We start from the raw sequence: 23,423 nt of genomic DNA on the forward strand, positions 1-23,423 counted from the left end.
GTTTCTCTCATGATCTGACTCCCCAAGTTCAAAGTCCAGTTCTGGACCATCCTGCTGTTTTTGGTTACTGCAGGTCTGTAACCTGCACATGTCTGTGCATGGAAGTCCATTTGACAGGCACATGCAGCTTGGCATTTTGCATGAATGCACACACTTGCATGTTAGCATTTCCAAGACCACATCTGGTGCAGGTGGGGAGCGCATCCAGTAAATGGCCAGCTTGCCTTCATCGTCTGTCCATCCATACTCAGTAGGGCTTGGCACCACAGGGTTAGCCTGCAGACAGCACTTCCATATTGCTGCCTGATAGTTGGCTCGTTGAACATGCATAAAGAGACAGTCTCTACATGGTGGCAGCTGGCTGGACTCAACCTCTCCCCTTTTGGTGCAGAAGAGCTGGTAACGCAGTTTGTTCACCTCAGCAGTGCTGCTATTAGCAACATACATCCGACAGGTGAACTGCTCAATTTTCTGGAACAGCTCATCACTCACATTCCATGTCTGTCCCAGTTGACTAAAAGTCTCTTGGCAGGAAGTGTGCTTTCTCACTATCTTCCGGGCATTCAGCTTCCCTCGACCAGCGAATGCACTGACAGTGTCGCAGCCTGTGAAGGCATGTAAGCCAATTAGGCTGTCACAGATGCTGTCTCCAAGTGAACTTGCCAGTTTGTTGATGTCGACAAACCGTGTGCGGTTCTGAGTCCCACACTTCTGGTAGATGGGACAGGTGATGTCCTTCTGGAAGCCAAGACAAAGCACCATGACATCAGTGTCCTCAGCTGTGATGATAACTGACTTTGAGCCCGCATTTGCTGCATCCAATGCATGCAGGAGCAGACGGGTGTCAGCTTCTTCATGTGTGGAGTGCAGTTCTGCTGCTTCCTCACACCCATCTTCTGTCAACTTGTAGCAGATTTCCTCACAGGTCATGTACAACACCTTGCCATGCAGCATAGCTCTGTATCGTGGGAGTTTCCACTCTTCCACCAGAAACTTGATGAGACTGGTCTTGTTGGAGGAACTGCACAGAAGTTTTCTCCACTGCTGGACGTGGTGTCCCCCTGCAAGATTCTTGTACTGGAGAGTGATGTCTCCACCCCGGTTCAGTCGTTCAGCATCTTTTATTGAAGTCTGGTGATAGACATCAAAAACAACATCAATCCTCCCACTCTGTGCTCCCTCATGGAGGACCTGGGTCAAGGCTGACTCTGCCACCTGTGCAAAGGTTTTGTTGTTGCCATTCATTTTTTGGACCAGGCTCATCCCATCAATGATGGAAGTAGATGGGATTGGGATGTCTTCTGCAGGAGATACATTCTTTTCAAGCTCTCTGGCAAGTGCAGCCTTGTTTGTTTTTCGTAAGGACCCATCAGCATTTGCCAGTGCCCATGGTAGTGGGCCCAATGGGTAGGCAAGGACATCCTTCAGATTCACCTTCCTGCTTTCAGCCACCAGGATCATGTGACTGAAAAGGTTTCTATCTGCCTTCAGAACCACATCCTGTGCTTTCTTTCCATGAGCTTGTTTTGTGCTGACATTGGAGAATGTTTTCAGACTTTGCTTGGTCATCTTGTCGTGGAATTTCACAGGTGGTGGGTCTGCATCTAACCTTGTTTGCTGGAATGCTTGGTAGGCCTCTTCTCCTTTCTCAAGAGCTCTCAAGAGATCTATGGTCACATCAGGTGGAGCCATGTTGCCAGTGGAGAGGCTAATCAAATCAATCTCATCAGGGGACATAGGATTGAGCCAGTTATTCTCCATAAGGTCCATGAGAGACTGGACATCTGCTTCATCTCTCTTGATCCTTGGACTCTGTAGATCTGGATGAGACCATTTGCACCTGCCTTGACCTGTCAGGTCTCTCAGCTGTCTGAGGTACATGCTTCTATACTCAGCTGTGAGATAATATTTGGTCACAGCTCCTGGCTTCAAGCTGAATCCCTTTGTCCCTCCAGCTGTTTGGGTGTCTTTGTTCACCGTTTCTTCTATAGCTTGGTCAACAGGGATTCGGCCAAAGGGATTGGTGGAGCCCAGTTGGACTGAGAAGCCTCCTTCCATGAATTCTGTGTACACATCTGGGTGTGCGATGGGCAGCTCAGACATCTGGGCGTAGTAGTAGGGGAGGTAGCATGCATAATTCATCCTGTCATAAGCAAAGCACCATGGGATCATTGCTCGAATGCTAGCCAAGTGTAGCATCCAGTCTCCCTCTCTGGATGCTCGGATGAGCCCCAACAAGATTTCAACCATGTCCAAATAGGACATCCAGAAGTTCGAGAGGCTGCCGTTTCCACCTCTAAGGAACTCACGGTAGACTTCAAATAGATCCATGATGCGTGTACAAGAGCTGTTCTCGAGGACCTCCTTCAAAGCATGTTGTGAGACTTCTTTCCCAAGGCTGTCAATGGTCTTCAGTGTCTCATTCAGGTGAACCATGTCATTCCTGTGAGTTTCTTCCAACCAGGACAGGAAACCATTCAAGGTCAGTCGCATGAGAGCCTCATACAGGAGCTTGTGTAGTCGCACTGCCCTGTTGTACTTGCGGCCATCCATAACACCAGCAATTGAGCCTTCTGCAATCATGCCAGACTCAATGCAGAGGTCTTTGAGTCCAGCATCTTAGAAACACTTTCCTATTATTGCCAGCAGTGTGCAGATGGTGTGGAATACCCCAAGCCTAACGATGATATCATGGAACTTGTCATGGTGTTTCCATGTGATCTCGACAGCCTTTGCATACAGGGCTTGGTCAAAGACACAGACAATCTTCCTCAGGCCTAAGCACTGCATGATGCTCAGTGACTGGTTAAGCACCTCGTTGACAGTAGACATTTGTGTCGCTGGAGCATTGATGGTAGGCAGATAGCCTATATTGTCGGGGATGACCGTCATCTCTCCTCGAGTCAGGATGTTGAAGCCTGTCCAGCTGCTGACTGACTGTTCTTCTTGTTGTGACATGCGTGCTAGGACCCAAAGAAGGTTTTTCTCTCTGGCAAGCTTAGTATTGGCTGCAGTATCGGCATCTGACTTTTTGCTTTGTGGTGGCCCTACCCGTTGTCCAGCATTGTAAGTTGGTAACATTGGTGGGGGTCCATCAATGCTTCTCTTCTTTGTTTTGGGAACAGTGGGCATGGGTTGGACAGGAAGTGGGTTGACTGGCTTTGCTTGCACAGCAATCCCATTGACTCTGGAGATGTTCCCTCACCACTGACATTTTCTTCAAGACGGTCGATATTGTCCCAGGCTAAAGTTGTGAATATGCCAGGATGGATGTTAGCTGGAAGGGCAATGCCACTCCCTGATGATGAGAGTTTCTGGAGACACAGGGCAGTGTTGATCTCTTCCATCTGTGAATAGGACACACTGTGACCAAGTCGGTTGAGGATGTTTATCAACTCTACATTTCCTGTCAACGATTTGACACTGAATGGCAGAACAATGTGCTTGGAAGGCTTGGTATTTCCACATGTCACTGCATATACTATGTCATGGCCAAATGACTGCAGAAGGCACTGCACTCTCTGGGATGCATGATCAGGATCATTTGAGCCTGTGAGTAGAGAGTACAGGAAGATAATGAGCGACTCTGGAATGGTAGGACATTCTGCTTCTGGTTTGACTTCAGGCGGCCAGGTTTGAGGAACATCTTGACTTTTAATGTCTGCTCTCAATTTGATGGCTGCTTTGGCTATAACATCTTGTGCACTGACACTTTTCAGGGTCTGCAGCTCCCTTTTGAGAGACTGATTTTCTTTGGCAAGTTCCCTCATGGACAAGTTATCAGGATAGAGGAGGAATTTTCCTTTCTCATCAGGGAATATCTGCAAGGCTCCAGCAAACTCACTCTCCAGGTTTCGCCTTATGTGCTTCTTGGTTGATTCCTTGACTTGGGCAATGCCTTGGGAGTTCATTGAAGCTACCAGTCTAGAAGAGAGATCAGTCATTGTCATCACTTGAGGATTGCCAAAAAGCTCCATCCTGATGAAGAGGAACAGCTCATTGTATGCCTTATTCACAGCAGCTTCATACTGGGCTGCAGCATCATCATCTTCATTGCTGGCAACCTCTCCTTTGGAAACCTCTTCTTTGGTGTAAAGTCTATAGCATGACCTGTGGTAGTGCCCTTCAGCTGCTACAAGGTCTCTACTCACAATGGCAAGGATTCTGCTGTCCCTTTTCTTTGTGGCTGCACTCCTGATCTTTGCATCAGCTCGCAGTTCTTGACACTGCACCAGTACTTCTCTCGTATTCTGTCTCTTGGAATATTTGCTGTTTTTCTGACAAAATATGCACTCTGCATCATAAGTCCTAGATGTACTTGGAGCATGTCGAGCTACTCTCTTAGATTGTTTCTCTTCAGCAGAGACACAACTTCTCTTTTCTTTTGCAAGGAGGCCATCAAGAATTTGCTTCATAGTGAAGATACTGCGACACTTTCTGTGGTAGTAGATTGCTGGAATCTGTCCCTCAGGAATGTCTTTTGCCAGTTTCAAAACTGGTGCATGATTTCGTATCTGAGCTGCCCTGAGCAGAGTTCTCCATGAGTCGACACTTTGTAGTGAAACCAGCTTATCTGTATCATCAGAACAGTGGATAATGCACTCCACCCGTGGGCGCTTTGGTATTGGGTAAAAACTTGCTTGTTCACCAGTGGCCATATTCAGTCAGTTTTCACCTGCCACATACAAACAAATACATGTAACTTAGGTGTATGAACACTACTAAAACAAAGTTTACTTTGCTTCACCAGCGTCATATTACCATTATTTATCTTACATAGCCACAAATAGATACATTACCTAGTTGCTATGCAACAGCTGTATTTTGTCCACATGAGGCCGCTAAAATCAACACAAGATGAAAGTTCCTCGTAGCCACTTTAACTAATCATATTAACGTATACATTAAAAGAACATGCTAACATTATGGGAAATTAGCTTACAATCTTCTCCAGAGTGAGACAAGAAGATAGATACCAGTTTCCTCTATATGTGTTTAGTAGAAAGCTATCTGGCTGCACGTTAGCCTAGCTTAGCACAATGAATGGAAGTACACAGTACTGGTTATCCTTGGTTGTTGGCCAACTAAGAACTGTCCCAGAGTTTAAGCTAGGCTAATCAGTACCAGGGGTGTTGAAATGCTATATTTGTAAAAATCTGGGCAAATACACAATCGTGAGAGGCACAGAAACAGGTTTCCTGAAAGAAAAATGAAATGGCTGCTCATTTGGAAAGGTTATCATGTATTATTTTACTTCTGTTAGTGTACCAAATAAAATGGCACCAGTGAAGTTGTGTCACCTTGGGTGATATCGATATCTAGTCTGACCCATGGACTAACTGGCTTTGGTCTAGTTAGTTTCTTAGTAATAATGCCCTTCTCATTTAAGGTTCACAATCACCTCACACAATGAAATAGTATGGGTATATTATACATTTCCTGAATCTTTACAGTCCTGTGAGTATTCCAGTTTTTGTGTTTTGTGTCCCTGATATTCCTAGATGCCACAGGGCTAAAAGAAAGTATATAGTTTAGGCGAACATTGCAGAAAGATGTGTGTTATTGACGGGTTGAAGAGCTCAAGTGACCTCTATATTTGTGAGAAATATCCACAACAGGGCTTGAATGAAAGCTAAGAAGGTCCCCTTTAAAATGATACCAAAGACAATATTATAGAACATTGAAAAATGTCCTGACCATGAGGCTAAACCAGGATATGCACCAGCGTCTAAAATGCAATTTACTTTAGGGGGTGGTTAACTTCATGAGCTGATAACTGTGATACAGCTGCCACTCAGGAATGGTTATCATACCAAAATATCATCTACAGACATGGATCCTTTCAAAAATTATAAGTAAGTTTTGCCACCTTGAGTGTACCGAAATAGGAAATTTTGGGCTCTGGCCCATGGACTATCTGTCTCTCTCTCTCTCTCTCTCTCTCTTTCTCTGCCTATCTCACTCTAGCTGGTGGCATAACTCATCTTTTTTTCGTTTTATGTTCACACAGACAGACATATTCACTTATTGTGATACAGAAGCTGTTTGTAGCCTTTTAGTGTCTCTTTTCCTCGACTGATCCTCGAGGATAAAATGCTGCCTACTTTCCTCCTTATTGCTCTCAGTGAATGGAGGAACCCATCCTTTTGTTTCAGTGGATTTCATATCAGTTGCATGAAGAGCATTGTTGGATCACGCCACTTGAAAGCCACAAACTCGCTTTTCCAAGTGATACCCGAGATGTCACCCTAAAAGTCAGTTTATTCAAATGTTGCACGTTCTGTAAAGACCAGACTGGAAATTCACTTTGGGATTCAATGTCTCTGCATTAAGGGATGGTTATACGTACATCGTGGAATATGATTACTCAGGTGAAAACTGCAGAAAGAAAGAGGTGGTCCTGTATAGGGCAGAAGAAGGTGTCGTTCCTACTGTTAGCCACATAACTGGATAATGCATGCTTCGGTTGGAAAAAAGGAATTAGGATGTCAAAGTTGTTGTTGTTTTTTTTTTAAATTTTTTTTAATCACACATCGGTTTTTTTTTTTTTGTTTTTTTTTTCAATTAAAACCACATATGTTAAATGTTATTGTTAAATGTTGGTGCATTTTTAGGGCCTGAGCACCAAGTGGTGCGAAGGCCCAGTTATATTTTTAGGGATTATTCTTCTTCTTCCATATTCAAACCCCTTTTTTATGTGCTAAGGGTGCTTGAAAACCCACAAAACTTTGCACGTGTGTCAGAAGTTGATATCTGATTTTGATTTGATATGGGTCTTGGGATTGGAGGGGGCAAATTGGCTCGATAGCGGCCCCTAACAATTTTCAAAGTCAAAGCCCCCATGTTTAAAATTGATGTAGATATACAAAATTTGGTAGGCAGATGTAACATCTCCAGACCTACAAAAAAGCCTCTTGGAGCCATATCCTAAGTCCAACAGGAAGTCAGCCATTTTGAATTTACTGTGCAATTTTTGCACAATTTTTGCCATTTCCAGGTGTTGTACTTTAACAAACTCCTAGAGCATTAACCAGTGACTTAAAATCTGATCTGTGACATCTTAAAACCATTGTGATTCCGTTGCCTACCAACACGGGGGTCAGCGTTTGAATCCCCGTGTTACCTCCGGCTTGGTTGGGCATCTCTACAGACACAGTTGGCCGTGTCTGTGGGTGGGAAGCTGAATGTGAAGAGCAGGGTAATTGGCCAAGTACAATTGGGGGAGAAAAAAAGGGGGGGGCGTTGTGATGCTAAATAGCAAAGCTTTTGAGTTTTCATGGAACGCCTTTGACGTGGCGTGCTGGTCAATTTGTATGTTTTGCCATGAAACAGTAAATTGTTGTTACTCGACATTGTCCAGTCTGCCCCAGATTTTTCATGCTTGATAAGAGTCCAGTCCTGAACACATCTACACTCACCGGCCACTTTATTAGGCACACCTGTCCAACTGCTCGTTAACGCAAATTTCTAATCAGCCAATCACATGGCAGCAACTCAATGCATTTAGGCATGTAGACATGGTCAAGACGATCTGCTGCAGTTCAAACCAGGCATCAGAATGGGGAAGAAAGGTGATTTAAGTGACTTTGAACATGGCATGGTTGTTGGTGCCAGACGGGCTGGTCTGAGTATTTCAGAAACTGCTGATCTACTGGGATTTTCAAGCACAACCATCTCTAGGGTTTACAGAGAATGGTCCGAAAAAGAGAAAATATCCAGTGAGCGGCAGTTCTGTGAGCGAAAATGCCTTGTTGATGCCAGAGGTCAGACGAGAATGGCCAGACTGATTCGAGCTGATAGAAAGGCAACAGTAACTCAAATAACCACTCATTACAACCGAGGTATGCAGAAGAGCATCTCTGAATGCACAACACATCGAACCTTGAGGCAGATGGGCTACAGCAGCAGAAGACCACACCGGGTGCCACTCCTGTCAGCTAAGAACAGGAAACTGAGGCTACAATTCGCACAGGCTCACCAAAATTGGACAATAGAAGATTGGAAAAACGTTGCCTGGTCTGATCAGTCTCGATTTCTGCTGCAACATTCGGATGGTAGGGTCAGAATTTGGCGTCAACAGCATGAAAGCATGGATCCATCCTGCCTTGTATCAACGGTTCAGGCTGGTGGTGGTGGTGTAATGGTGTGGGGGATATTTTCTTGGCACACTTTGGGCCCCTTAGTACCAATGGAGCATTGTGTCAACGCCACAGCCTACCTGAGTATTGTTGCTGACCATGTCCATCCCTTTATGACCACAGTGTTCCCATCTTCTGATGGCTACTTCCAGCAGGATAACGCGCCATGTCATAAAGCTCGAATCATCTCAGACTGGTTTCTTGAACATGACAATGAGTTCACTGTACTCAAATGGCCTCCACAGTCACCAGATCTCAATCCAATAGAGCACCTTTGGGATGTGGTGGACCGGGAGATTCGCATCATGGATGTGCAGCCGACAAATCTGCAGCAACTCCGTGATGCTATCATGTCAATATGGACCAAACTCTTTGAGGAATGTTTCCAGTACCTTGTTGAATCTATGCCACGAAGGATTAAGGCAGTTCTGAAGGCAAAAGGGGGTCCAACCCGGTACTAGCAAGGTGTACCTAATAAAGTGGCCAGTGAGTGTATATGTCAATATTGAGTCATTTGTAACGCCACCTACTGGCAACATGAAGTTACAGGTCCTGTACTTTTACGATCTCTGCCTAGCAGGTTAACCAGATCCATTTCAAATTTGAAAAACTTCACAGTTGTGAAGCTCTTGAGTTTTCATGGAATGATGTCGCCATGACCATGCAGAACATTTGCATGTGTCACCATGAAAGAGGAAACTGTTACATCACTTAACCTGTCCATTCTGGCCCCATGTTTCACTTGCTGGATAAGAGTCCAGGCCTGAAGGCATCTACTTGCCAATACGGAGTCATAAGCATAGTGCCACCTACTGACAACAGGAAGTCAGCCTTATGTGACAAACAGCCGATTTACATGAAATTGACATGGTGTAGTCTACACATGATAAACAGCAACTGACATATAATTATTGGGTGTTCTGTAGTGCCTCATAGTGGACACAGGAAGTGATATTTAACTCCTTTGTGCGACATTCAATATTCATGAAAATGTACAGGCATGTCAGGCAACCGCCACTAAATTTTGCTACATTGACACATTAATATTAGTATTAGTATAGTATTACATTACATTAATGACACACTTGTGTAGCGTCACCTACTGGCAACATATAGTTAATCTTATGTGACAAACGTTGTTTGATTTACATGAAATTTACATAGTGTGGTCTGTGAATGATGTACAGCAACATGACGTATTATTAGTGGGTGTTCTCTAGTGTCAAATAGTGGGCACAGGAAGTGATATGTAACTCCTTCATCCAACGTCTGATATTCATGAAAACACATATGCATGTCAGGCGACCTCTGCATTAATGACACAATTGTGAGCACTGCCTACTGACAACAGGAAGTCAAATCTTATGTTACAAACTTCCTTTGATTCACATGAAAGTTAAAGTCTATGCTCTATATTTGATATGCAGCAACAAAATGTAAATTTAGTGCATGTTTTCTAGCACTAAGTCACTAACCAAACATTGCCCCTAACTGTACCCATATTCAACACTACATGATTGAATAAAATATTATTTCCTGTGTGAAATACATAACCCTGCAGTATGCATTGAATGAGCTATGTGTTACCTAGGCTTTGCTTCATAACACTATTTACAGGCAACAGGAACTGAAACCTAAGTGACATATAATTCATCAAATGAATACACAAATTCCAACATGTCCTCTCCAGCACCACGTACTACACACAGTTAATAATATTTTACCTGTACACAACGAATGTCTGATAATCCAGAACATTCAAATCAGTGTCAACCAACCTCCACTAGCGTTACCACAGCTGCCACTCCCTCCGACGTTCATGAGGTGCAAGGGCCCGTTCATCATTGCTTGCAGCTTTAATTTGCTTTTGTTTCAGTTAATGAGATATTCTCATGTTCTCATGTTCATGTGAGAGCAGGGCTCTGTCACTTGCTTGTAACAGCCTTTGAATGCTAAAGCTGGGATCTGCCTTGAAAATAAACATGCCTAATGAGGAACTAGCTGTCAGCAGCTTACATACTATATGGAAAATTATTTCTGCTGTGTTATATTTTACATGGAAAAGCCTATGGAAAAGTTCAATTGAAATGAAACATTCAACAACAATTTGTAAAACCCTATTTGCTTTGGTCATATTAGCAATTTGTTTTCTTTCAATAGCATCCCAGCCAAAGTAAAACTATCATCTGTAAATGCCCCGGGTCCGAGTTGATTTAAGTGGAGAAAAACACTGTAGGCTGCCAGATTGTATGTCTGTGTGTTTGCATATTGGCTGCAAAAGCAATATGATAACCTGAACCTGTTCTCTATCTTCCTGTCTGTCTAGACGGGGTTGCAGCGCTGGTGGGAGCAGGAGATCCCAGTGGAGGGAACCATCAATAAAGGGGAGCTCATCACTCACAACCTGACTGAACTTATAAAGCCTGAGTCCTATGAGGTGCGGCTCACCCCAATAACACGGTTTGGAGAGGGCGACTCCACCATTCGCATTGTCACTTACAGCGGTGAGTGTCGTACATTAATTCATAGTTTGCTCATCCTTGATACCAATCCCTAAACTCTCTCCATGTGCCAGCATTGCTTGTACTACCCTGACTTGGCCCTGAAAAAAAAGTCTGAGTGTCCTTGCATCATTGGTGAACTATGGTCTGTATCAAAGACTGACTCTGATGTATGCAATCGTACAGGTGATACTCAGTAGATGTATTTTGTGTTAGGGAGTGAAATCATTAGAAAAAGTCTGAACTTTCAAGAGCTGATAGATTACGTCAGCGGTGTTGCGAAACCCCCGTTTTTAAAGTGGTTGTAGTTTGATCAACTGATGAATCATCTGTTCATTTCTGGCTTTGACTGCCTGTGTCAGGTAAGACTATCCTAGACTGAAGTAATGGTTGACTACTTAAAACTACAACTCATGATTCTTCCTCACTACAGATAAACATGACATATAAACTAGATATATGCGGAACCAGTTCCTTGTTTACTTGGTACTGTATCAGAACCCAACCAGATCAGCTATGTCCCCAATACTTCTATAATTTTTAGCGTCTTGTCACCAAACAAGATATTTTGTCCACTGGAATATACTTTTAAATAGCAAATACAGCTTTGGATATGTTGAACAAATGCTAAAAATCACTTTGGCCTCACCCAGTCCCACGTCACCCTACTGCAGAAATAAAATCTCACTGTGTCGCAAACAAATGTAAGGTGACATTGCAATGGACCATTGCTATGTAGGATAATAACGATGTTCGCTGTCAACATATTGTTTCATTTGCTTGATTGCAATAGCCACTGAGCGTCACAGAAATTCAATAGTTATTGGCCATTTAGTAGCTGCTGGTCTGACAGCAAGACACCACTGCAGTTGATGGTGTGCATACCTGGCCAGGCTAGTGAAGCTACATCAAAACACAGGTTATTTCTTGACAGAATGAAACAGCAGCTTGGAACCTGAAGTAAGCTCAACAGCCCGTAGGGACCACACACCCACTGAAACACAATAGATAGTATCCATAATAGACAGACTACAGCTCCCAGTGCCAGTGAACAGATGCATAAGGTGTTGGAGAAACAAACCAATTGACTGTGGTTCTGTCGATCAGTGACCGCTGTTCCCTTCCTGAGTTGTGCTGCTGCACTTGTGAATAATTCAGTTTTACTGCAGCTCATCAGGATTGGGAAAGAAAGAGAATAAGAAAGACAGAGTGAGATACTTTCTACTGTTGGTTTTGTGATAGTAGCTTGTGGTATTCTAGTGGTTCATTAAAGCCTCAAATGAATTGAACTGATTTAAATATAATTCATTTGAATTGAGCTGATTTGAATTGAGGTGAAGTGAAATGAAGCAGAATGAAAAGAAGCAAAGTGAAATAAAAAAGAAAGAGTGGCAAATAGGGACACAGAAGAAGAGATGGAGGTAGCTTAGTTGGGACTGGGAAGAAGGGGAAGCAGGAGAGGAACAAAGTGATAGAATAAATGAAAAGAGGACTGCTGCTGATGTATGAATATCCTGCCCAAACAGAGACTGGACTAATTACCACTCTAGGGCTGCTATGTTCTCCCACACAAAGTCCCAACATCACACTTTCAGGCTAATGTCGGCCCAGGCTGAATCTTCCCTGCTCCAAGCACATGTCCCGAAAGAGCCTCTGACTGACATGTGAAATTCATTTACAGGATCATCACCATGATTGCCTTCCTTTCACTTTCACCAGAGGGTTGCACATAGGGGAAGAACTGCATAGACTGTATAGAGTTGTCATTAAGCTACAAAGCTTTGAGAGTGAACAGAGTGAATTGAAAATACAATTTCACAGATGAATATGTTTAATTGTAATTCATCGTGAGCAATCCGTTGTGGAGCGAGCAAAATATGGTTACTGGTCTGTGTCTTCTTCTATGTTGGCTCCCTCCTTGGGGGGAAAAAGGGTCTCCGTCATTGTGATGATATAGCACATGGACCCTCAAGAATCCTGAGTTTGAGTGAGTTTACTCATCATTGCCCGACAGGCAAAGCAATCATTCTGATACACACAAGAAAGGACCAAAAAGCCGATGGTAGCAGCTTAGCTGCGAATTGGCGAGAAAACACAAAAGCGCTTATATTGTCCCTAGCTGTGGGATGAAAGATGGCTGTGTCACTGAGCTCCCAAAGACACTTTCTTAAATTTTGCTGCAGTGACAAACTCAGCATCTGTTTGGTGCTCCACACAACACGTCCCTCTCCCCGATTCTCTCCAAGATGCAGGATTTACTGCGGAGGTGGAAGACTCTCTAAGCTACCTGTCAACCGACATTGTGACATGCATTTTTATTTAATTTCCTATCTTGCTTTTGTTTTTATATTGTTCTTTGTGCAACTCAAATAGTGAAATATAAGTGGTTTGCCCTGATGTCAAAGCCCATTTTAATGCGTGAAATGCAGCCTCTAGCTCCTGGTGACCTGTCTTTCCCCTGCTATAGCCAGTGTTTTAGGAGCTCATTGTGAAGTCCATTCAGTTTTGTCAGTGGGCGTTCAGTTTTCCTCCGTGCCTACGCCTTCGTCCTGTTAAAGTTCTCTATTACACCAACATCAGCAAAGCCTTTCCGTGCAGAGTCCACTGAAAGCTCACTATCTTTCAGCAATTTGTTTTCCCTATCATTTCACAAACAAACAGGGAGACAGGAGACAGGCTGACAGCACATAAGATGTGTGTGTATGTGGGTGTCTGTGCATGGTCTTGCACATATGTGTGAAAGGTGCACATCCTAACAGGAGGAGGCAGCGATCTGAGTTAAGGACTCATGCTTGTGAGCTCACCTGTGTTACCTCTGTCAGTGAGAGATGTGTGGGTAAAATTGCAGAAATACATTTACGCACACTGTTATCATTCTGACCGACGGCACAAGCTACCTCTGTGGCTAGCACTGTTGCCTCACAGCAAGAAGGTCCTGGGTTCGAACCCCTTGGCCATCGCAGGTTCTTTCTGTGCGAAGTTTGCATGTTCTCCCCGTGTTGGCATAGGTTTCCTCCGGGTGCTCCAGTCCCCACCCCCCACCACCATCAAAAAGACATGCATGTTACGGTTAATACTCCTGTCTGCGCCCCTGACCAAGGCGATGACTAAAAACCGGAGTTGGTACCCTGGTGCTGCACTGCGGCCGCCCACTGCTCCTAGTGTACACGGCTGCCCACTGTTTCGAGTGTGTGTAGAGAGGATGGGTTAAATGCCGAGAATGAATTTCATTTTATGTATGCACAGTGACATTAAAGTAGCTTCTTCTAATCTTCTAAGCTGGGAAACCATCAAAGGGCTTTCTCAGAACTTTGTGGCAGCTCTCCAGATCCCCAACCCCCCCCCGCACACCTCCACCCTCCCACCCCATGTCTACATCCCCTATACACCCCCCCACTCCGCATAAACATTATGGAGGGAATCCTGGTGAGCCTGGAATTTGTGAGTGCGGCTACAAATGGGAGGGCGGCTACGAGGACACTTGGCTGCCGCCATCAAATTGTATCCTGTTTTGTAATACAGCAGCAGACCCTGCCAAGATTAAGTCAGTGTCTGTGTCTGCAATGGCCTCTGCGGACTGCTGTCCTTTGGCGGCCGGTGAGCTGACTTTGTGTTTCACTCAAGTGGGGCAATCTGAAAGGGAAGCCGTCGTGCATCTCGCCGCAGTTTGTTTTGCCTTCTCATTTCGAAAAGACTAAGGTGAGACGAGAACACAACTCAATGTGAAAGAACTTTTCAGAGGGCTCCGTTCATGGGCACTCTTTTTCTTTAGAACGATCAAAATTACATTTCATCATTAAATTTTAAGTGTTACATTTTTCCACCGGTAGGGAAAGCAGAGTGCCCTAGCATTCAGGACAAAATAAAGGAAGGTTTTTAAAGCTTTTGCGGTTTGCTTGAGGGCCCTTTACACTCATGTTTTAACAGTGTGGGGCACTTTAAAAATATATATGGTCCTTTCACACTTGTTGTTTAACCATTTGTTTTCATCAGTTACAAAATTATCCGAAGGCCGAGTCTTTAAATTTATGAGATGCACTCTTTCATTTGGAGTGAGTGACCGGGCTGAGGACACTTTGATAGGTTATTAAGCAGCGCTATTGTCTACCGGTTCAATTTAGCCTATATTCTTTTTTATTATCAAATAAGTTTTCCAAGTTGGAAGCAATTATCTGTGTGCGAGTGTCCTGTATATGTGTGTGTGTGTGTGTGTGAGAGAGAGAGAGAGTGTGTATGCATGCGAGTACACACACGGCAGTAATGTAGCCTCTGGGCCTGCTCTGTACTCAGCCTGATTTCATCAGAGCGGGTAGAGATATTACTCGAACAGACACATTCATCTGGACCGAGGCGCTTTGAGTCAGCCTAGGGAAGCTGCAGGTAAAATAATAGACAATGAAACATTTTCATAACCAGGTTCTTGAAAGAAGTAGAGAAAGGAGGGAACAGGGGAACGTAGCAAGTGCGCTGGGTGCAGTTGTGTGTGTGTGTGGGGGGGGGGGGGCGTGGGAGGAAGAAATGGAAAAGGAGTGAGAGAAGCTGGCTAAAAGAATAGAGTTTTGTCTGAAAACTCAGCATCCGTTTTTCAGGCCTGAGGCTATAAGTTGTCGTTTAGAACATTTCTCTGCAACGACTCAGTTGATTTTCCCTGTTTCTGTGGGCTATTTTGCTGCAGCAGTGCTGCTCCGTACTGGAGTCCACTGTTTGGATTCTGTATTCAGACACAACAGAGATTTCCACAGTTGGTGACATAAAAGCTTATGGTAAGTTTTGTATGAAAGGATGTGCAGCCTGTTCTCTCCACACTCATGACCCCCTCCTGGCAATTTGGCTGTTGTGGGGAAATCCATTGAATGTTTTATGTGACCAAACTGGAAAAGCAGTTAGAAATGCAATGATTCGTGTAATTGTCTCTGGATGGGGGTGTGACTGAGTGAGCAGAGCATGTGAGCATTTGTTGCGGTCTCTACAGAGTGAGTGACTTTCAAACTTTTTCTATCTTTTCTATGATTTTGAATATATTTTGGTGAGGGGTATTATTTATTAACAGTTGTGGTGTGTAGACACAGGGGTGGGGGTGGTGTGGTGTTTGGCATTAGTCCGTAGCGATGATGGACTTCACCAAGTTGACACGGAAGCACTGCATTAAGATCTCTGCTGCTTTCCCGTGTTCTGTGGAGAAATGTGTGCAAGCCATGGCGCAGATCATGGGTCCTGGCAGCGTGAAGTCAACAGCCAGGATGAACAGCGCTGTCTTGTTGTTTTTAGACTCCTTAGAAAAGGTGAACATGATGGCATGAACCATGCGTTCATCTCCATGTCCCCTCTCACTACGGCAACGAAAAGGGGGACTCTGTCTTGTGTCCCCCCGTTTATCAGTGACGAATATCTGCTTAAAGAATTATCAAATCACAGAAAAATAGTATCTAGTATTAAAAAGGTTTCATCTGGCTGCAAAGCATCTGATTTGAAACATGTTGTATCCCACAGGGGACAGGTTCAGATGATCCTAAATAACAGGGATGCGGATCTGAACGTTTGATTTAAAATCAGAGTAGATGATTTTGATAGCTATTTGTAAATCACTTTGTACACCATGAAGTGCTTTGACTGTGGGGAGGAGGGCCACCTAATCAGAGCCTCCCAGGAAAAGGCTCTGGGAGTAGAGCAGAGCAGCCCAGGCAGGGACAGAGGGGTCACAGGCTGAGGCAGACAGTCAGCAGAGCAGCAATGAGAAGCAGGGAGTGGGGAGGCAGAAGGACAGAAAGAAGTGGTGACAGGTGAAACTGGTGATGCCTCACCAGTTTCATCTGAAGTTGCTGGAGCATCACCAGTTTCATCTGAAACTGCTGATATAGTCCCTAAGGCTGGACTGAATGGCAGTGCTGAAGGAGTTCAAGGGGAGCCTGGGGGACAGGTAGATGGTGCAGGTGAGAAGGGCCAAAGCAGTACTGACTGGCAGCTGTGAGGGTGAGGATTTGATGGAGGGGGAGTCTTTTCTTACCGCACCTTGATTAAAGAGGAAGAATAAAAGCATCAGTAGTTCAGAGATTAGAAAAAATAACAGGATGAGCAAGAACCAAAAAAAAAACAATAAAAAGATGAATTCTGACTCTAGCATGAAGGACGATCCTGCAGATATTGATAGCCAAATCCCTGGGGACAAGGCCCCAGGAATAAGAGTAACACTACAGATGCTTCTGGTTTTTTGTTTTCTGTAAAAAAAATATTTCATTAGTACCATAAGGGTGTAAAAATTGAAGCTTACTTTGAGGACAAAGAGCTATTTGTAGCATTAGCCAAATAAAAAGCAAGGAGAGAGGAGGTTTTATTGATCAGGGAATCTACAGACTAAAGAAAATTCTCCTTAAAGTAAAACAATTAAGCAATGGTGATGACAATGACACGACATAATACAACATAACACGACATGACCCCGTGCTGCTTCTGGTTTCTGACAGCTCTCGGCTTCTCTGCTTCTTTTACAATCCCTGGTTTCAGAGTAGGAATTATTAACCTTAATGGAGCAAGATATATTAGAAAGAGGGCATGCCTGTTTGAAATTTTAAAACTAAAGAAGTTAGCTGTTATTTTGATTCAAGAAACACACAGTGATGACCTTGATGAGACAGACTGGAGTGGGGGTGGAAAAGTCATTCTCAGCCACATGACCTCGACTAGTGGGGGGTGGGAGTTTTATATTCTAGGAATTTTAACCCCTTGTCTTTTACCATTGAACATATGTGTGAGGGTAGAATCCTCATAGTCAGGGAAAAGTCTGAGTGTTTTAGTGTTGTTTATATCAATGCGTATGCTCTCACCAAGGGCCCAGAGTGAGTACTGCTTTTAGATAATTTAAGGACTTCTTAAATTATTGTTATCCAGAAGAGTTTTGTTTTTAGGAGGGGATTCTACCTGTACAAAGAATGACTGTCTAGACTGAAACCACACTGAGCCTCACTCTGCTCCCAAGAGAGCCACGGCTGGACTGAGGGAGGTGCATGAGCTGGTGGATGTCTGGAGGAGAATGCACAATGACAAGAGACAATACACATGGGCACATATGTATGTGCCCATCTTATTTCATTGGCAAGATAGAGAAATTTTGTTGTTTTAAACATAATTTTAGCACTCTTAAGATGTGTACAATGATGCCTGTCACTTTTACCTATCATTCTTTGGTTATGTGTGAGCTTTTGTTAATTTAAAACCCAAAAGTGCATATTGGCATTTTAACCGTATTGTGTGATAATAATTTTTTTGATTTTTTTTAAAATGTTTAGAATGATTTTAGAACCAGGACGCATGATTTTACCTCTCTTAAACAGTAGTGGGATTGTGTTAAAAAATAAATCAACCAACTCGATCATCAGTACACTCCCAATGTCACACGAGACATCTCCAGGTCTATGAAGGAGCTAGAGATGGAGAGAGTGGAAATGTGGGATTTATTAGTGTCCACCGGAGATCAAGGTCATATTAAGACTCTCAAATCTAAAAAAAAAAAAAATTCTCTGGCAGCTCTACTTGGCACTAGGGTACAGGGGGCGCTAGTCCGGTCACATTTTCAGACTAAAACTTTAATCGACAAGTTCTTTTTGAGTCTGGAGAAAATAAAGGGGCAGATCAGGAAGATCCACACTCTGCACTTGGCAAGCGTACAGGAGCTGAGGGACACAGTGAGGAAGTGCAGTCTAGTTCTATAAAGAGCTCTACAGCAGTGACTGTGGAAAATGAAGGTTTTTTCAAATCATTCTGCAGCAACCTGCCCCAGGTCTCCAAAGAGACCAACATGGAGGTGGAGGGGCCATTGGCTCCAGAGGAGCTCTGCAATGCAGAGCATTAAGTCGGGCAGGGCCCCAGGCATCAATGGTCTTCCTGCTGAGTTTTACAAGGCTTTCAGGGAGGAACTCAGGGGAGACCTTTTAAATGTTTTTAATGAAAGCTTTTATGACATGTTTTTACCTCTGAGCTGCAGGAGGGTGGTTTTAACCCTTTTACATAAAAAAGGGGACCTCCATGAAATAAAAAAAAAATAAAAAAAACTGGTGCCCTGTATCTCTGCTCTGCATGGACTACAAGCTCCTGTCCAAAATGCTGGCCAACAGGCTGAGGAAGGTAATGTCAGAAGTCATCCACCAAGACCAGATGTACTGTGTGCCAGATAGGTCCATCCTAGACAATATTTAATTGATTCTGGATCTTTTGGACATCTTTAGCTCATTGGCCTTAGCTACTGGTCTCGTTTTGCTAGATCAGCAAAAAGCATTTGATAGCGTTGAGCATCAATAATTATGGAAAGTTTTGGAAAAGTTTGGTCTCGCTACAAAGATCCAGGTTTTGTATCAGGGCAGTGAGAGTGTACTGAATATCAATGGGGATCTACGTAAGTCATCCTTATAATATTTTCAGGGGGATCCGACAGGGCTGCTCAATGTCTGGGATGCTGTATTCTCTCTATCAAACCATTGTTACAAAGATATATTTAGCCTCTTTGGAGTCGTTATTGGAGCTATTGATGTCAATGGCTCTTTTGTGTTCCGATGTTTAGCAACAACAGTCGTTATCAGAGCTATTGATGTCAATGGCTCTTTTGTGTTCCGATGTTTAGCAACGACAGTCTAGTCAGAAAGGCACAAACTGATGAAGCCTCTTGGATGAGAGGCGAAACGTCTTCACGGATATATAACCAAGTCCAGTTGCACTTGATTCAATTCCTTTGGATAACACAAGATATGGTTTATTGGCTTATGCTGATGACATTATTGTTCTTACGGATAAACATGATGACATAAAAATGGAGGGGATTGTAAAAGATTTTGGTCTAATTTCAGCTGCTAAAGGGAGAAGAGTAATGCACTAGCTGTTGGGACCTAGCCCACTGGACTGCGAAAATTACCAGGTGGTCTCAGCTGAAAAAGAAATGGACTAAGTATTTACGAGTCTATCTAGGAGACAAACACTCAGAGCAGAAAAATTGGGATGGCGTAGTGAAGAAAGTGAAGAGGAGGTTGGCAAAGTGGAGGTGGCTACTACCTAAAATGTCCTATAGGAGCAGAGTCCTAATTATTAACAACCTAGTGTCCTCTGCACTTTGGCACGGGTGAGTATGTTTGAAGCCGCCTGCAAGGCTGGTAAAAGCATACACTGTTAAATGGTGATTTTTTTTTTCTGGGATAAGCTCCACTGGATATCTCAGAGCATTTTATCTTTACCAAAACAAGAATGGAGGCAGGGCATAATACATTTGAGCAGCAGGATTGCAACTGTTAGGTTGCATTTCATCCAACATTACCTTACTGGGACCGATGATGTCATGTGGAGACAATTAACCAGCATCAGTTAGAGAAGGATAGTGGAGCTTGGGCTGGACTTTAATTTGTTTTTAACAGATGTTAGTTCTTTTAAATTTGACATCTTATCCCCTTTTCAAAGCCTGGTGTATTTTTAAGTGTGAAAGGTTGGAGCCTGCAGCTTCCTTGTACACTGGCTACTGGGGCGGGGGGGGGGGGCTGTATGCCAGGCTGTATGTCCAAGATCAGCGCGCTCCAGGACTTTCCCATAAACTGGTTTCCACCAGGAACATCATCCCATAGCGCATAGTGGCTGCAGAAGAATCAGGACTCAACAACACCAAGGCTGCTCAACATGAGATCTACACGCCACACAAGAGACATTTTAAATCTATGGATTAAAAACTGTCTGAAGAGGAGCTGAAGATGCTGAGGGACTATGACAAGAGAGCAGAACATCCAAAAAGACATGACCCTTTTTCCGGAACTTGGTTTTAATCCTGTTTTAATTGAGTTTATAGAGACATTGGCTGCTTTTAGAACAATGCAATAGACCTTTATATGGTAAAAAGTAAAGCACTTTACATTCAATATGTAAAAGCTTTAAACAAAAAGAACTGAAAGGGAAAGCAGGACGGTGTGGAGAGAATACCTGGGGACAGAGGATGATGTATTGCCAGTTTGGAGGGTTTTATGTGGAACTCCTTTAAATATGAGTGTGTGCGATCTCCAGTGAAGACTACTTATTATAGTCTTGAGGTAAATGCATTTGTAAATATTTTAACTCTCACAATCCCAAAAGAGTTTCCTTTTTGTAACATGTTTGAAACTGTTTTTCACACTTATCTTGAATTACTCAAACCTTTATTTGCCATTCTAGAATATTTGAGTCTTTTGGAGAGGTATAGACTTACGTTGGTTTTGCTTATGGTGCCAGGTGCAAAGGTAATATGGCAAAACAAAGGGGTAATTGCCTAACTCTATACAGGGGACAGCTAAACTGGTCTTAAATATAAAGGAGCAGGAAAACCACGTTGGAGAGTGGCCAGGACCTGGGAGCAGATGTCCTGTTTGCTGCTCTGGTCAAGGCGTGGATCTGGGTGGACTATAGATTCCAAACACACTGATAAACAATGTGGAAGAGTTCATCCAATAGCAGTGCTATGTGATCTCTTCTGTAATGGGAGAAAACCTCACCTTAGCGCCAGCTTTAATTGGACAGGAGCACAATTGTTTTTATTTTTTCATTTGTATTGGTATATTTTGTTATTTGTACTTAAAGTGGGTACAAACATGTCCTGAAAATAATTAAATAAAAGTATTTAAAAAAATAAAAATCTCTATCTCTCCTTCTTTATACAGCCTTTCTGCCTCCTTCCCTTTTCTTTTCTGCAAAGAAAAACAAATCTCAGGCTAGATTTCTGTATTTACAAAATGATGAGACCAATGCCCAGCATCTCAGCGATCTCAGTCTTCAGCACATGTTTTCTTTTGTCTGAATCATCTGTTATTACTTAATTTAATTAAGGAGATTAAAATCAATTCCTTCCATGACAAGCAAAGTTTCATAAATCACACTGCAGTAACATAGTTTTGTTGCACAGCTGATGTATCACATCTATTCAACCGGGCAGGAATCGATCATTAAAAAGCCCATGCATCTTCTTGACAGGTTAAATTGTATTTACTCTGCAAAAAGTTAAGTGCCACCTAACTGGCTGCCATTGAAACAAACAGCGTTTGATACCCTTGACCTTTCTATGTTTGCCACAGCAGTAGCTGTTTAAATTATCAATGAGGAGAGCATTGACCCAGAGCATGGTATGTAGAATGCAAAACAAGCCTCTTCTGTATTTCAATGGACTTGATTCATTGGTACTTTGCCTGAAAGTTTAGTGTCTTTCACTTGGAATTTCTATAAGAGTGACAGGGATTTAGCACATAGAAAAGCAGCAAGGATGTTACAAGAAAGTGATTAACGGACTGACCTATGGTCATAACTCATTTTCATGAGTTATGGGCCTTCTAAATGGAAGTGTAAAATAGGCTTGGTGCTCTAAATGGTAGTCACCTTGGACAAGAACATCAGCAAGGACAGGAAAATGGCAATAATGATAAGCAGTTGTGCTGAAAGCATATTAACTTGATCAAGCTGATTTTACTAATCTCTCTTTCTTCTGTATTTAATAACAAAGTCAAAGAGTAAGGGAGACATGCCACCTTGTTTCACATTAAAATCATCTCCATCTTTTTCCATCTTCCTAATGATATTGATGTTGTTTTTGTGCCAGCAGGTCATGATCTCCGCAGACTGTAGATAGAAATTGTTGTGTACATTGCTAAACCAATAGAACATTAAGAAAATGGAGCTCTCACGCTTTTATTATGTTCCCATAGTGCTTAATACCACCAGACATTATTTTAGGTCCTACCAAGGGCCTCATTCAGTCCATTTTATGACATTAAAACAAAATGAGAGCACATTAGAGTTTTTATCCGTGAGCTTTTCTCAGCTGTGCACTTTCGGCAATGCATGATAGAAGGCCACATATGGCAAACATGACAAAATGAATCCAAAGAAGGTACACCAACAGAGTTGTTGTTATTTTGGGGTATGTGATGCTGCCATAATGATGGTTTTGCAAAAGTTATGAACTTGTAATTCATTCTTTCATCAAGGCATTTAAGCCGCTTTTTTTTTTTTTGGAGTGAGCAAAATGATATTGTGTTAAGTAATTGTACTGTACTGGCATACTTGTGCACATTTGTTTCCATTAAGGACTTTGTTCAGGTATGGTAAAGGGTTTTTGTATCTTTAACTAATAACTGTCTCTGGCCTTTCTGTTTTACAGCTCCCATCAACCCCCATCTGCGTAAGTACTGTGCTATTTTATTCAGTGCCTGGCACCTCACTTGTGTGTCATCAGACTATCAGCTCTTTTTGTTACCTCGGCGACTGTGGGAACAAGTAGGGGGACACAAAGTAACTGTATTCTCAAAGATATCTGAATCTTCCAGTGTCTCAAACTGCACTGGAAGATCCCACTAAGCTTTATTAAGTGACACTGAGGTAGCTCTTCCCCCTACAGGACATAAAGCTAGTTCGTTCTGTCGGGTACCTTGCATGTCCATCAAGTGTGGTTCTGTGTGTGTGTGTGCGTGTGTGTGTGTGTGTGTGTGTGTGTGTATACAAGTGCGTATGTACATGCGTGTTTTTGTGTAGAGTACAGTACATGCATATAAATAGATGGGTTTAAACACTCCGTGCTTTGTGAGTTTGCACTTTATGTCCTTGTGTAGTTCAATTGTTTGGTCCCATGTGAGGCATTATGGGAAAACCAAGCTCTTTGTTGCATATGCGTGCCTCATTGCAGACAGTTTAAGAATCCATATTGTTCCTGGCTCGGTTGTTTGCTGCACTGCACTGTGCTGTTGTGCCTTATGGTTTGTGTTTTTGTTGTGCACTCATATTAACATCGCCAGCATAATAA

The 23,423-nt window shown here is 43.0% G+C and overlaps 1 protein-coding gene across 1 annotated transcript in view; it reads left to right on the top strand.

Annotated features, from left to right (window-relative positions):
* Positions 1-23,423, top strand: part of LOC130124836 (MAM domain-containing glycosylphosphatidylinositol anchor protein 2-like) — a 199,167-nt gene that overhangs the window by 129,759 nt on the left and 45,985 nt on the right. Inside the window, exons 12-13 of the mRNA XM_056294184.1 lie at positions 10,465-10,642; positions 22,785-22,805. Coding sequence (XP_056150159.1) covers positions 10,465-10,642; positions 22,785-22,805 — 199 coding nt within the window. The remainder of the gene's footprint in view (positions 1-10,464; positions 10,643-22,784; positions 22,806-23,423) is intronic.

Source organism: Lampris incognitus, chromosome 15 (genome assembly GCF_029633865.1).
Source record: "Lampris incognitus isolate fLamInc1 chromosome 15, fLamInc1.hap2, whole genome shotgun sequence".
Taxonomy (NCBI): domain Eukaryota; kingdom Metazoa; phylum Chordata; class Actinopteri; order Lampriformes; family Lampridae; genus Lampris; species Lampris incognitus.